Source organism: Rhinopithecus bieti, unplaced genomic scaffold (genome assembly GCF_001698545.2).
Source record: "Rhinopithecus bieti isolate Rb0 unplaced genomic scaffold, ASM169854v2 scaffold_1673, whole genome shotgun sequence".
Classification (NCBI taxonomy): domain Eukaryota; kingdom Metazoa; phylum Chordata; class Mammalia; order Primates; family Cercopithecidae; genus Rhinopithecus; species Rhinopithecus bieti.
In genome coordinates, this window is record NW_016804690.1 from 4,713,038 (window position 1) to 4,725,725 (window position 12,688).

The following is a 12,688-nucleotide window of genomic DNA, read 5'->3' on the forward strand; positions in this document are numbered from 1 at the left end:
ATCTTAATCTCTTGTTATGGTAATTATGCTTATAATTAAAAACTTTATTTAATGTAAAAAAAAGGAGAAAAGACAAGTCTAGTGCCATTTTTAAAGCATGTGATCTTATAGTAATAATTTTCAAGGGCGTAATAGTTTATTAAAAATAAAGCTTATCTTTCTCTACTTTAGGGAGGAACATCACATCATTTAGGGCAGAATTTTTCCAAAATGTTTGAAATCGTTTTTGAAGATCCAAAGACACCAGGAGAGAAGCAATTTGCCTATCAAAACTCCTGGGGCCTGACGACTCGAACTATTGGTGTTATGACCATGGTTCATGGAGACAACATGGGTTTAGTATTACCACCCCGTGTAGCATGTGTTCAGGTAAGGAAAATATTCCTGTTTATCATTCATTTGATAAAATACAAGCCATATTTACTAAAGGAAATTTGAAAGGATGATTTCTGAATATCATTCAGGCAGATTTCTCTGATAATAAAAACAATGTGGAATGCAATCTGGACCCTAGTGTTTTGTAACTGTGTGTATCATTTACATTATTTATTGTCTCTTACTCTTTTAATTTTTAAGCTACTTATATAAACATTTTTAGAAGTCATTTTTTAAAAACGGTTTATAATATGTTAAATGAGCCGGGCATGCAGGCTCACACCTGTAATCCCAGCACTGTGGGAGGCCAAGGCGGGCAGATTGCTTGAGCCCAGGAGTTTGAGACTAAGCCTCGGCAACATGGCAAAATCCAGTCTACAAAATATTAGCCAGGTGTGGTGGCATGCACTGATAGTCCCAGCTACTTGGGAGGTTGGGGTAAAAATATATGTGTGTGTGTGTGTGTGTGTGTGTGTGTAAAATAGATTAAATGAAATATAGTAGGTCAGCTGAAAATGCATTTAGATGGGTAAGTGATTTGCAGGTAATTAGTAGACATTATATATGGATTAGAAATCACACAGCTGATTTGTGTTAATAATAATAGCCACTAGTACGTTTCGACTTCTGAGAGCCTCTGTATCTGTTTCTTTGCGTAAATTTGGGACATTGTGCTGAATTCTAGGTGGTGATTATTCCGTGTGGCATTACCAATGCACTTTCTGAAGAAGACAAAGAAGCGCTGATTGCAAAATGCAATGATTATCGAAGGCGGTTACTCAGTGTTAACATCCGCGTTAGAGCTGATTTACGAGATAATTATTCTCCAGGTTGGAAATTCAATCACTGGGAGCTCAAGGTAAATTCCTCAGTTGTATCTTTTACCCTCAACATCTGCAATTTGAGTTTAGATTTTCCTTTGCATGTTTTTGTAAAACTTGAGGTTTCTCATTACTTTCCTCTATTTTGATAGTGGGGGCTTTTTTTCTTCTTCACTTAAACTGTTGAGTACTGACACANACTGCTTATTGGAATGTTATTAATAAGGGAAATAGGCTCTTTTAAATGTTTAGGTGAAAATACTTCTGGGCTTTAATGTGTATAAAAGTTATTTTCAGGAAATTTTCATTTTGATATTGTGTATCTTTCGTAACATTTATTTTCTCTTATATTCTAAACTTATATATACATTTTAAAAGTTATTTGACTTCTTTTACATTGCTTCGTTGAGTATCTTTCTTAATAAATTCACACTGGCTGCTTTAACCTTTTCATAAAAGAGGTTTTATTGTTCGTATTTCTTTTCCCACACAATTAGTCTTAAGTAGTGCAGTTTTATAGATCTTAATGAATAAATGTACCCTAAATTTGAACACATTTACATTTAAAATGTTACAGGTCTTGCAGATACTTGACTTATATGCTCAGGTATATGAAGAACTCCTGGCAATTCCTGTTGTAAGAGGAAGAAAGACGGAAAAGGAAAATTTGCAGGAGGAGACTATACAACTACAGTAGAAGCATTTATATCTGCTAGTGGAAGAGCTATCCAGGTACCAAACTGCCACATAGGATTCGTAAGTCACTGTAAGCACAGTCCATGGACAGATCCAGTAATTTCTTCTGTCATCATGGAAGTAGACTCTTTTAAAAAATAAATGTTTAGTGTACTTTCGTATGATAATTTCAAGCAAATCTATCCCATTCCTCTGTCTCCATGGTTCATTAAGTCATGATACATATCCTGAATTACTACTAAAATATGATTTCCTTTTAACTGTTGTAGGTAAAATTACTGCTATAAAAGGAGCTACCCAGAGCAAAATACTTGTAAATAGTATTTTTTGACTAATCTTAATCTCTTGTTATGGTAATTATGCTTATAATTAAAACTTTATTTAATGTAAAAAAAAGGAGAAAAGACAAGTCTAGTGCCATTTTAAAGCATGTGATCTTATAGTAATAATTTTCAAGGGCGTAATAGTTTATTAAAATAAAGCTTATCTTTCTCTACTTTAGGGAGGAACATCACATCATTTAGGGCAGAATTTTCCAAAATGTTTGAAATCGTTTTGAAGATCCAAAGACACCAGGAGAGAAGCAATTTGCCTATCAAAACTCCTGGGGCCTGACGACTCGAACTATTGGTGTTATGACCATGGTTCATGGAGACAACATGGGTTTAGTATTACCACCCCGTGTAGCATGTGTTCAGGTAAGGAAAATATTCCTGTTTATCATTCATTTGATAAAATACAAGCCATATTTACTAAAGGAAATTTGAAAGGATGATTTCTGAATATCATTCAGGCAGATTTCTCTGATAATAAAACAATGTGGAATGCAATCTGGACCCTAGTGTTTTGTAACTGTGTGTATCATTTACATTATTTATTGTCTCTTACTCTTTTAATTTTAAGCTACTTATATAAACATTTTAGAAGTCATTTTTTAAAACGGTTTATAATATGTTAAATGAGCCGGGCATGCAGGCTCACACCTGTAATCCCAGCACTGTGGGAGGCCAAGGCGGGCAGATTGCTTGAGCCCAGGAGTTTGAGACTAAGCCTCGGCAACATGGCAAAATCCAGTCTACAAAATATTAGCCAGGTGTGGTGGCATGCACTGATAGTCCCAGCTACTTGGGAGGTTGGGGTAAAATATATGTGTGTGTGTGTGTGTGTGTGTGTGTGTAAAATAGATTAAATGAAATATAGTAGGTCAGCTGAAAATGCATTTAGATGGGTAAGTGATTTGCAGGTAATTAGTAGACATTATATATGGATTAGAAATCACACAGCTGATTTGTGTTAATAATAATAGCCACTAGTACGTTTCGACTTCTGAGAGCCTCTGTATCTGTTTCTTTGCGTAAATTTGGGACATTGTGCTGAATTCTAGGTGGTGATTATTCCGTGTGGCATTACCAATGCACTTTCTGAAGAAGACAAAGAAGCGCTGATTGCAAAATGCAATGATTATCGAAGGCGGTTACTCAGTGTTAACATCCGCGTTAGAGCTGATTTACGAGATAATTATTCTCCAGGTTGGAAATTCAATCACTGGGAGCTCAAGGTAAATTCCTCAGTTGTATCTTTTACCCTCAACATCTGCAATTTGAGTTTAGATTTTCCTTTGCATGTTTTTGTAAAACTTGAGGTTTCTCATTACTTTCCTCTATTTTGATAGTGGGGGCTTTTTTTCTTCTTCACTTAAACTGTTGAGTACTGACACAGTTCATAGCTTTGTAATAGTGATACCTAAATTTAAAATAGTTTTGGTGGAAGCTTATTTTTATGATGTTAGAATAAAAATGATCTTGAGCCCTTGTTTATGATTTCCCTCACGTAGCTGGTATACTAAAATGTTTATGCCAGGAGTTCATATAATAAATAAGTTATTTACATAGACCACCGGAATAACGGTGCATGGACATCACTTAGCTGTCTTTGTTATAGCTAATAGTGAAACATCCGAGATTAATTTTGTTCTTGAGTTTTCACACCAAGTGTTTCATACCAGTTTGTTGATTTTTATTTTGTTTATTAAAGCCAGTCTACATTCTGCTTTATTGTTTGTAATATAACTTTCGTTTATTGCACATTGTCATTAATAGATTGTCTGTGCCCTTAATTTTGTTTTATAAACTTCTGGGATTTAACAATTTTTCTTACGCTGAAAGAGGGAATCTTACTGGATCTAGAAATTAGGAATCGAGACTATATAAACTGATATTATAGGCGATGGGATAAGAGAATGTATTGAGATTGCAGCTGCAAGCTTTCAAACTATGGAAGCTCAGCAATACTGGGATTATTAAGTATTTATACATCTAGGGTTCTCAAAGTTGTTAATATTTATCATTTTGTTTGTTTCAAATGGCCCCTGAGGTAAATTTCCTTTGCCAAGGAATGGTAATTATAATGATAATTGTTTCTCTTTTATGTAATATACCAGCTTCTTTACATGCTCTTTTAAACATGAATTTTTTTTCCATGTCATTTCCTTTTTAATTGCACTCTTTTTTGCTTACTTATAGCTATTGTGTGATGCCAGTAGCAGTTTCTCTAAACTAATTTCTACTTAACCTGGGCTATAAAATGTTAAAGGAGAAATTTATTGCTGGCTACTAGCGGGATTAAAAAAGAAAAAACCATCCACATTCATTCCTGAATTCTTCTTTGTACCCTTTCCTCTTTTATTCATTTCTCATCCTTAAACTGACTTGGCTTTGTCTTTGTCACTCTTCTTTTAGTACCCTAGTGAGCCTATACTGTGTTGGGGAGGTATTCTTAGTATGAGTTGGGTGTGCTACAGCTTCATTGTCTGTATTCCTCAGGAAAGAAAATAAAGCACCTAAGTTCTAAACTTGATGCCTCAAGTTAAAGAATATTGAGAAAAAGAGTTCACTATCTAGTGGAAGGTATTAGTGGAAGGTATTAGATTAATGCCATTTTAGTTCCATTTAGTCAAATAATTTCTAAGAAAAAATATTTTAGGAGCTCTGGATTTGTATTGCTTTGACAGCGATTGACCAAAGTGTGTGAGCGATGTATACGCACATTTTGAAACTTACTCAGATTAGTAAATGAGCTATAATATGGTTTGATTGTGAGGCCAGAAACCAGCAACTCCTGTAATTCTTTGGTACCCCTTCCTATATTATGAAAATATAAAGGGGAAAATAATCTGAGTGAATTAACTACTTTTCTTTTTACTATGTGGAAAGAGTAAGATAATTTTGTGTTGCTGTTGAAGCAAAACACAAATCTTTTACAGTTAAATTTGTAACTAGTTTTAGAAAAAAACTATCAACAAAATATTTGCCTCCTCCGTGATTTGGCTTCAGATTACCTTTCCAACTTTCACTTTTCATTATCCCCTTTCATATGCCCTTTTCTTCACAGACAGCCTGTTTTTTCCACCTCTGTGTCTTTGCTTGTGCTATTTCTTCTACCTGGGTTGTAAATTTTTTTTTATCATGCAACAGTCACAAACTTACAATAAAGCAAGTCCAATACAAATAATTAATTTTTCCTGCTTGAATCATTTGAAAATAAGATGCTAACCTGATGCTCCATCACCCTACAAATATACTCTCCTACATAATCACAGCACAACCAACATAGTACAACCAACATATTCTCCTACATAATACAACACAAGTCGGTATAGTAATGTTCATACATTACTATAGTCTAATTCTAGACCCTCAATTCAGCTTTCAGGAGCTGTCTGACTAGTGTTTCTTTATAGCAGAAGGACCTAGTTCAGAACTATGTTGTATGTAGTTATTATGTATCTTTAGTCTCTTTCAGTCTGCAATCATTTCTCAGGTTTTCATTGATTATCGTGATCTTGACACAGCACATTTCTTACTAGCCTTTCTATTAGCTAATTCATATTTTATGGATCCATGGTTTCTAGTATTAAGCACTGGGTTACAGAATCTGTTACTAACGTTTTTTGTTTTGATGCTCAAAATGTCTCCGGTTTGACCGTTATGATCCCTTAAAGCTGGCTTTTGTGTCCTTTTGACATTCTCCATCATTCTTTAAGCACGTCCTTGCTGCTTGGCACAAGATGTTGTAGGCTTATCTTGTACTTTTTCTACCCTGGCCCAGGAATTTGCCATATATCTTAGAAGCTCTGGTTCTTTTGAGTGGAGAATGGTGTTTAGTGCTGGGTATGCTCATTGCTTTTGAGCTATCACTTCTCCCAGGCCTTCTCAGTAGATGGAGCTACTGAATATGTATATGTATGTAGATGTCCATACACACATACAGATACGTGTACACTTTTACCACCATATTTCCATGTCTATTTATATATGTTGAAAACCAAGAGTTTATACTCTAAATTCCAATAAAAAACCACAGGGTGAACCTGGTGCGGTGGCGCATGCCTATAATCCCAGCACCTTGGGAGGCTGAGGCAGGTGGATCACCTGAGGTCAGGATTTCGCCACCAGCCTGTCCAACATGGTGAAACCCCGTTTCTACTAAAAATACAAAAATTAGCTAGGCTTGGTTGCGGCTACCTATAGTCCCAGCTACTCAGGAGGCCGAGGCAGGAGAATCGCTTGTACCTGGGAGGCGGAGGTTGCAGTGAGCCCAGATTGCACCATTGCACTCCTGCCTGGGCGACAAGAGCGAAGCTCCGTCTCAGGAAAAACAACAAGAACAACAAAAACCACCACAGGATGCATTCTAGTTTTTCTCCCTTTTGTGCTCGTAATTCCCTTTTCTGACAATGAGAAACCTAGCTCTAATTATCCTTAGTACATGAATTTATTAGATTAGTCACCCTGTATGCCACCAATCTCTCATTGCCATTGCCACCCACTCCTCTGTATGAATGAGCTCCTTATCCCTCGTGTGCTCTGTCGCTCTATACAAGGTTGTTCTCGTGCAGATGCCCTCTCGCCTGACTCAGACTCAGACACCCTGCTGTGGGCTACCAATGCTCTCTGCTTTTTCAGTGTAGGGTCCAGTCCTATTGCATTTTGCTGTCATGTCCTTTTAGTTTTCTTTAATCAGAAGTAGTTCCTCAGGCTTTCATTGTCGTTTATAACATAGGCATTTTTGTAACTATAGGTCACTTATTTTATAGAATGTTCTTTAATTCTGATGAATAATTTCCTTATTAATTTTTATCTTCTCCAGTAACTTTTCTTCTCTCTTCCAGCTGACGAATATTCTCTCACTGCTGACTTTCTGTATTAGTTTTTGTTGTTTATATGTGTGCCTTATTTACTCTACAAAGCATGAAGCTTCTTGAGGACAAGATGTATTTCGTATTCATCTTTTAAATCTCATTGCACTTAGCACTGTATCTTACAAATGCATGTAATACATCCAGTATAATATATTGGATAAATAAACTAAAGCAATAAAATAATGTAATATTTAGCATGCAACAGTTTGTTCCATTGTGTTTTTTTGTTTGTTTGTTTGTTTGTTTTTTTGTTTTTAATCTCATTTTGTAAAATAAGTCTTCCCTAGAGGTAAATAAGGACTTCTAGAGTAATATTTAAAATTTTTCCTATGACATTTTTTGGGTGTACCACCCGGCATCTAAATTGTACATGGAAGCGCCTAACTTAGGAAAATCCCATTAATTTTAGAGGATTATTCATTCAAAAAAATTACTTAAAATCTACTATCTATCAAATAAGGTTCTGGGCCTGAAAAATGTGGTGTTTCCCTAATCCTTAAGGATTTTAATCCCCTTACAGGATACACATTCACAAGATTGAACATTCCCAAGTCTTAAACTTGCATATAGTCCATGCTTGAGTTGCTTTGGAAAAACCAAAGAGTATAGGGGAGTGGTTCTTAAACTGGAGTCCTAGGACCAGCAGTGTCGGCATCACTTGGAAACTTGTTAGAAATATAAACTCTTGGCCAAGTACGGTGGCTCACATCTATAATCCCAGCAATTTGGGAGGCTGAGGTGGGCAGATCACTTGAGGTCAGGTGTTCAACACCAGCCTGGTCAACATGGTGAAACCTCGTGTCTACTAAAAATACAAAAATTAGCCAGGCATGGTGGTAGGTGCCTGTAATCCCAGCTACTCAGGAGACTGAGGCATGAGAATCAATTGATCTTGGGAGGCAGAGGTTATAGTGAACCAAGATCATGCCACTGCACTCTAGTCTAGTCAACAGAGTGAGACTCTGTCTTCAAACAAACAAACAAATTCTCAGGTCCCATCCCCAACCTATTCTAATAAAAGGCTCTGGAGGCGGACCCTGAAATCTGGGCATTAACAATCCTTCCAGGGTGATCATAATGCATGCTAAAGATAGAGTATCCAGAATGAGGACTTTTCAACCAGAGAATACCACCGTGTCAGGAATGAGTCAAAAATGTGTCATGGTACTGATCCCCCTCAGTGGCTTGTAGCCTCAAAAAGTGTTTAACCCCATTCCTGTGCAAATACGTTTTCTGGATGCTATTTTGTAAGAAAAGTTGGGAATGCTGATCTAGAAACTACTCTCTCTGTTTCTCCATGAAGAACTTCCTTAGCTCAGAACCACTAGGGCAGTAGATTTTTTGTGTTAGGTTTATACCTTCTTACTAGAGTAGGTTTTTATAGTATCTCAGCAGTATTACCTGTTTTTTTGTGGTTTTTTTTCTTGTTTTTTGGCTTTGCCTTTGTTTTTTGGGATTTTATAATTTGTTGTAGATAGGGCATGAATTACATCTGTATATTCAACTGGAGACATTCATATATCATTTTAACTGCCTTTTTTATCTTATAGGGAGTTCCCATTAGACTTGAAGTTGGGCCACGTGATATGAAGAGCTGTCAGTTTGTAGCTGTCAGACGAGATACTGGAGAAAAGCTGACAGTTGCTGAAAATGAGGCAGAGACTAAACTCCAAGCTATTTTGGAAGACATCCATGTCACCCTTTTCACAAGGTAGTTTCTTAAAATTGCTTATGTCTCTCTCTCCAAATCTTCCACCACCTTTGAGATCTTTACCAAGGAATTTTTGGGGTTGTCCTAGTTGGAAGCATTTGTTCTCTCCCTCTGAGCCCTCATGCTACTTAATTCACTACTCTCTGGGTTTTTAACTTGTATTATGGTTATTTTCCTAAGTGCCATCTGCTTCCTACTAGGTTTGCAACAATGAAGTTTCTGTCCCCCGCACTTACTTGGATTAATTTAGATCTAGGCTTTTATGAGATGTAAATTCAAGGGCTTCAGGTATTGACTGTCATCTGCTGGGTACACATTGGCAGCACCTGGGAAGCTTTAGTAACTACCAGTGCCTTCCTAGAGATACTAATTTAATTGGACTGAAGAGGACCTGGAAACTATACTGTTAAAAGCTCCCCCAGGGGATTATACTATAGCCAAGACTGAGAACCTCCTGACTAGGATTGGGAATGAGGGATAGAGGAAGGCCTTAGGGCCACCCTCACCTATGGAGAGAGTCTTTTAGAATCACAGATCTCAAGGCAGTCAAGGCAGAGGCACCAGAAGATTAGTGGCTTAGCGTGGCACCCTGTTTTCTTTCTCTGCCTACCTGGAGCAGAAAGCAGAGAGGAAGGCCCGTTACCACTGGGGATAGAGGTGCAGTTTGGGAGAGGGTAATGCCTGCATCTTATATGAGGGCACTTATATATTGATGTAAGATATATATTTATATATCTTTTATATGTATTTCCTCTGAATCTGGAAATATTTAAGACCAGGGAGGTTTAAAAAATAACACAGACTCCCATAGGTAATGTGTTAATGCCAGGAAAAGAATGTCGGTCATTAGAGATTTAACAGCAGTAACAAAAGTTATGATCACCTGTTGTGTGCTTAACAAATTTCCCATGCATTTAAGGCTCACAATAGTGCAATGATAAGGTAACTCTGATATACTGATGGTCACTGTGAGTGACAGACTTGAGATTCAAATTGAGTCCTTCTGACTTCCAGCTTATCTTTTCATTAAATTATGCTTATGTGTTTCATAAAACTTTGTCATATTTGTGAGAACAATTATGTATTGTTTTCTAATTTTGTTTGGTAGGGCTTCTGAAGACCTTAAGACTCATATGGTTGTGGCTAATACAATGGAAGACTTTCAGAAGATACTAGATTCTGGAAAGGTCAGAGACTTCTGAAAACTTTTCAGTATAAAAATATTTCAGTAAACTGTATTTTAAGACTCATTGAATTTATGCATGGCATTAATACCTTTTAAAGCCAATCACATAAAAAGATAGTACATTACTCAACATTTATATATATGTATAAATATATAATCTATATAGTCTTTGTTTTATATTTATATATCTTATATATAAATATAATGTGTGTGTGTGTGTATATATATATATATAGTCTGTTTTCTGTTGGCTTTTCTAAAGCATTACAACATTATACCATTTTGGGGTAATACTTGTGAACTGATTATGTAAGGTTTTTTCCCATGTTTGATATGCTGCTTTCTAAAGAACATTGATTCTGTATGTCTCCTTATTTCTTCATTATTGAAAATCTCTTTTATTTCAGTGTCTTGTAAGTTCCTAAAGTAACCATTGTTCTAGCTTTAAAGCTGTCATGTGCGGCTGCCTAAAGCAAGGAGAAAAGTCAGTTTCTTTCCATTCCCTGACTGTACATACTCAGCTCTCAATTGATTGAACTTTCTGAATAATGAGAAGAAAAGTGTTGCTTATTCTAAGCCTGTTTTTCATAATGAGGGGCTATCTGGCTCCTTAGAACTCCATAGACTTTCCTAATTAGGTAGTTAATGGCTCTTTTAAGATTTAATTGGTTTTATATATTGGGTATATGCAGTTGTTTCGAGCTGAAACTTTAAATTTTCATAAAGAAGAATTTCAGTTTTGCAAAGTTATTTAATTATTGGAATGAATCACTTATGGTCCTTAGTATTCTGGTATACATGTTTGAATACAACCAATCCTGTGTCCTCAGGTTACAAGTGAGAAAACCATGGGCCAGTGTCTAAATGAATACCCCAACTATACAGAATTTAGATCCCTCTTCTGACTAGGTTTAAAGCATTTTTCTCTGTATCTTTTTTTATGTTTTAAATCCATGCTGAGAAGGAGCATGAATTTATGTAAAGCTTTAATTTTTATGGTCATAATGTATTAGTATGTCTCTTATTTCTTAAACTGGGAAAATTAATCTCTGGCTTTCATTTTACTATTCTGTAAAATGAGTACAAAATAGATATCAAAATCCTCTTTAGATCTATAATTCTTCAGTATTTAGCCTTCTATCCTTATTGGGTTATTGCTTTTGTAATTTTTTCACCTTTCTGGGTTCTGTAATTTTTCACTTGACTCAAACTTCCTTTTTTTTTTTTTTTTTTTTTGTTATGGGGTCTTGCTTTGTTGCCCGGACTGGTGTACAGTGGTGTAAGATCTTGGCTCACTGCAACCTCCACCTCCCAAGTTCAAGCGATTTCCTGCCTCAACCTTCCGCGTGACTGGGATTTCAGGCGCCCGCCACGACACCCAGCTAATTTTTGTATTTTTTGTATTTTTAGTAGAGATGGGGTTTTGCCATTTTGGTCAGGCTGGTCTTGAACTCTGACCTCAAGTGACCCATCTGCCTTGGCCTCCCAAAGTGCTGGGATTACAGGCATGAGCCACCGCGCCTGGCCTCAAACTTCCTACTTTTAATAGAAGGCTAGACAGTGGGTAGCCATCTGTAGCACTGTGTTTTTTCTTTCACTCTAATTTATGATTTTTTTGTTCTATTATTGAATTTAAAATTTTCCTTTATTGTAGAAATACTGTAGTCATGTTTGAGCAGTCTATTAAAGACATTGCATAAGAGTTAATAAATCAATAGAGTAACTATCAGTTAAAACATTGCTTTCAAAGAAATGAATGCCAGCAGGTATTGCTGGAATCATGTCTTTTATTCTAATATTGGGTAAGTTACTGTAGAGATTTCAATAACTATTCTGAAGTAGAACCTGTGGTATTTTAGCTCTATGTCCAAAGAACACAGGGACCAGAAAACAAATTTTTGTTTCTTTTATTCAGTAGGCAGTTCCATCCCCCTTTTCACCTTATGTTGGTCAGCTTAGTAGATGTATTGATTGACCAACAAGCAACCTTTGAGGTTGTTGTAAATAAAATTGTATCTACTAGGAGGGGAGAAGGAAGACGAGATCTTTGGAATTCAAATGTAGGGGAAAGTTTGGATCTTTCTACTTTTCTTTATTGGTATAAATGAAAAATTATATCTGATTTTACTAGGACTTGATTTTAGTACATTTTCCAAGGGAGAATCTTAATTCAGTGAAAATAAATGCTATGTGTATATAATATTTATTGTTTACTACTGCCATCCCTTACTAATCCCTTGTATTTGTGATTTTTGAGTATTGCCATTTCTTGTTATTGACATTTTCTAAGCAATTTGAGATATTACATATTACAAAAGATTGTGTCTTTTTTATTCTTTTTTATTAATCCGTTTCTTTTTTTGAGACGAGGTCTCATTATGTTGGCTGGGCTGGACTCCCAACTCCTGAGCTGAAGTGATTCTCTCGTGTTAGCCTCTGGAGTAGCTAGGACTACAGTCATGCACCATCACACTGATTGTGTCTACGTTTGTTTGTTTGTTTGTTTTTTCTTTTTTTTTTTAAATTATTATTATACATTAAGTTCTAGGGTACATGTGCATAACGTGCAGGTTTGTTACATATGTATAGTTGTGCCATGTTGGTGTGCTGCACCCATTAACTCGTCGGCACCCATCAACTTGTCATTTACATCAGGTATAACTCCCAATGCAATCCCTCCCCCCTCCCCCCTCCCCCCT

General features: G+C 36.2%; 1 protein-coding gene across 1 annotated transcript in view; it reads left to right on the forward strand.

The window, feature by feature from the left end:
• EPRS1 (glutamyl-prolyl-tRNA synthetase 1) overlaps nt 1-12,688 on the forward strand; it is a 91,919-nt gene that overhangs the window by 71,653 nt on the left and 7,578 nt on the right. Inside the window, exons 25-28 of the mRNA XM_017869928.1 lie at nt 172-369; nt 1,061-1,234; nt 8,643-8,803; nt 9,912-9,990. Coding sequence (XP_017725417.1) covers nt 172-369; nt 1,061-1,234; nt 8,643-8,803; nt 9,912-9,990 — 612 coding nt within the window. The remainder of the gene's footprint in view (nt 1-171; nt 370-1,060; nt 1,235-8,642; nt 8,804-9,911; nt 9,991-12,688) is intronic.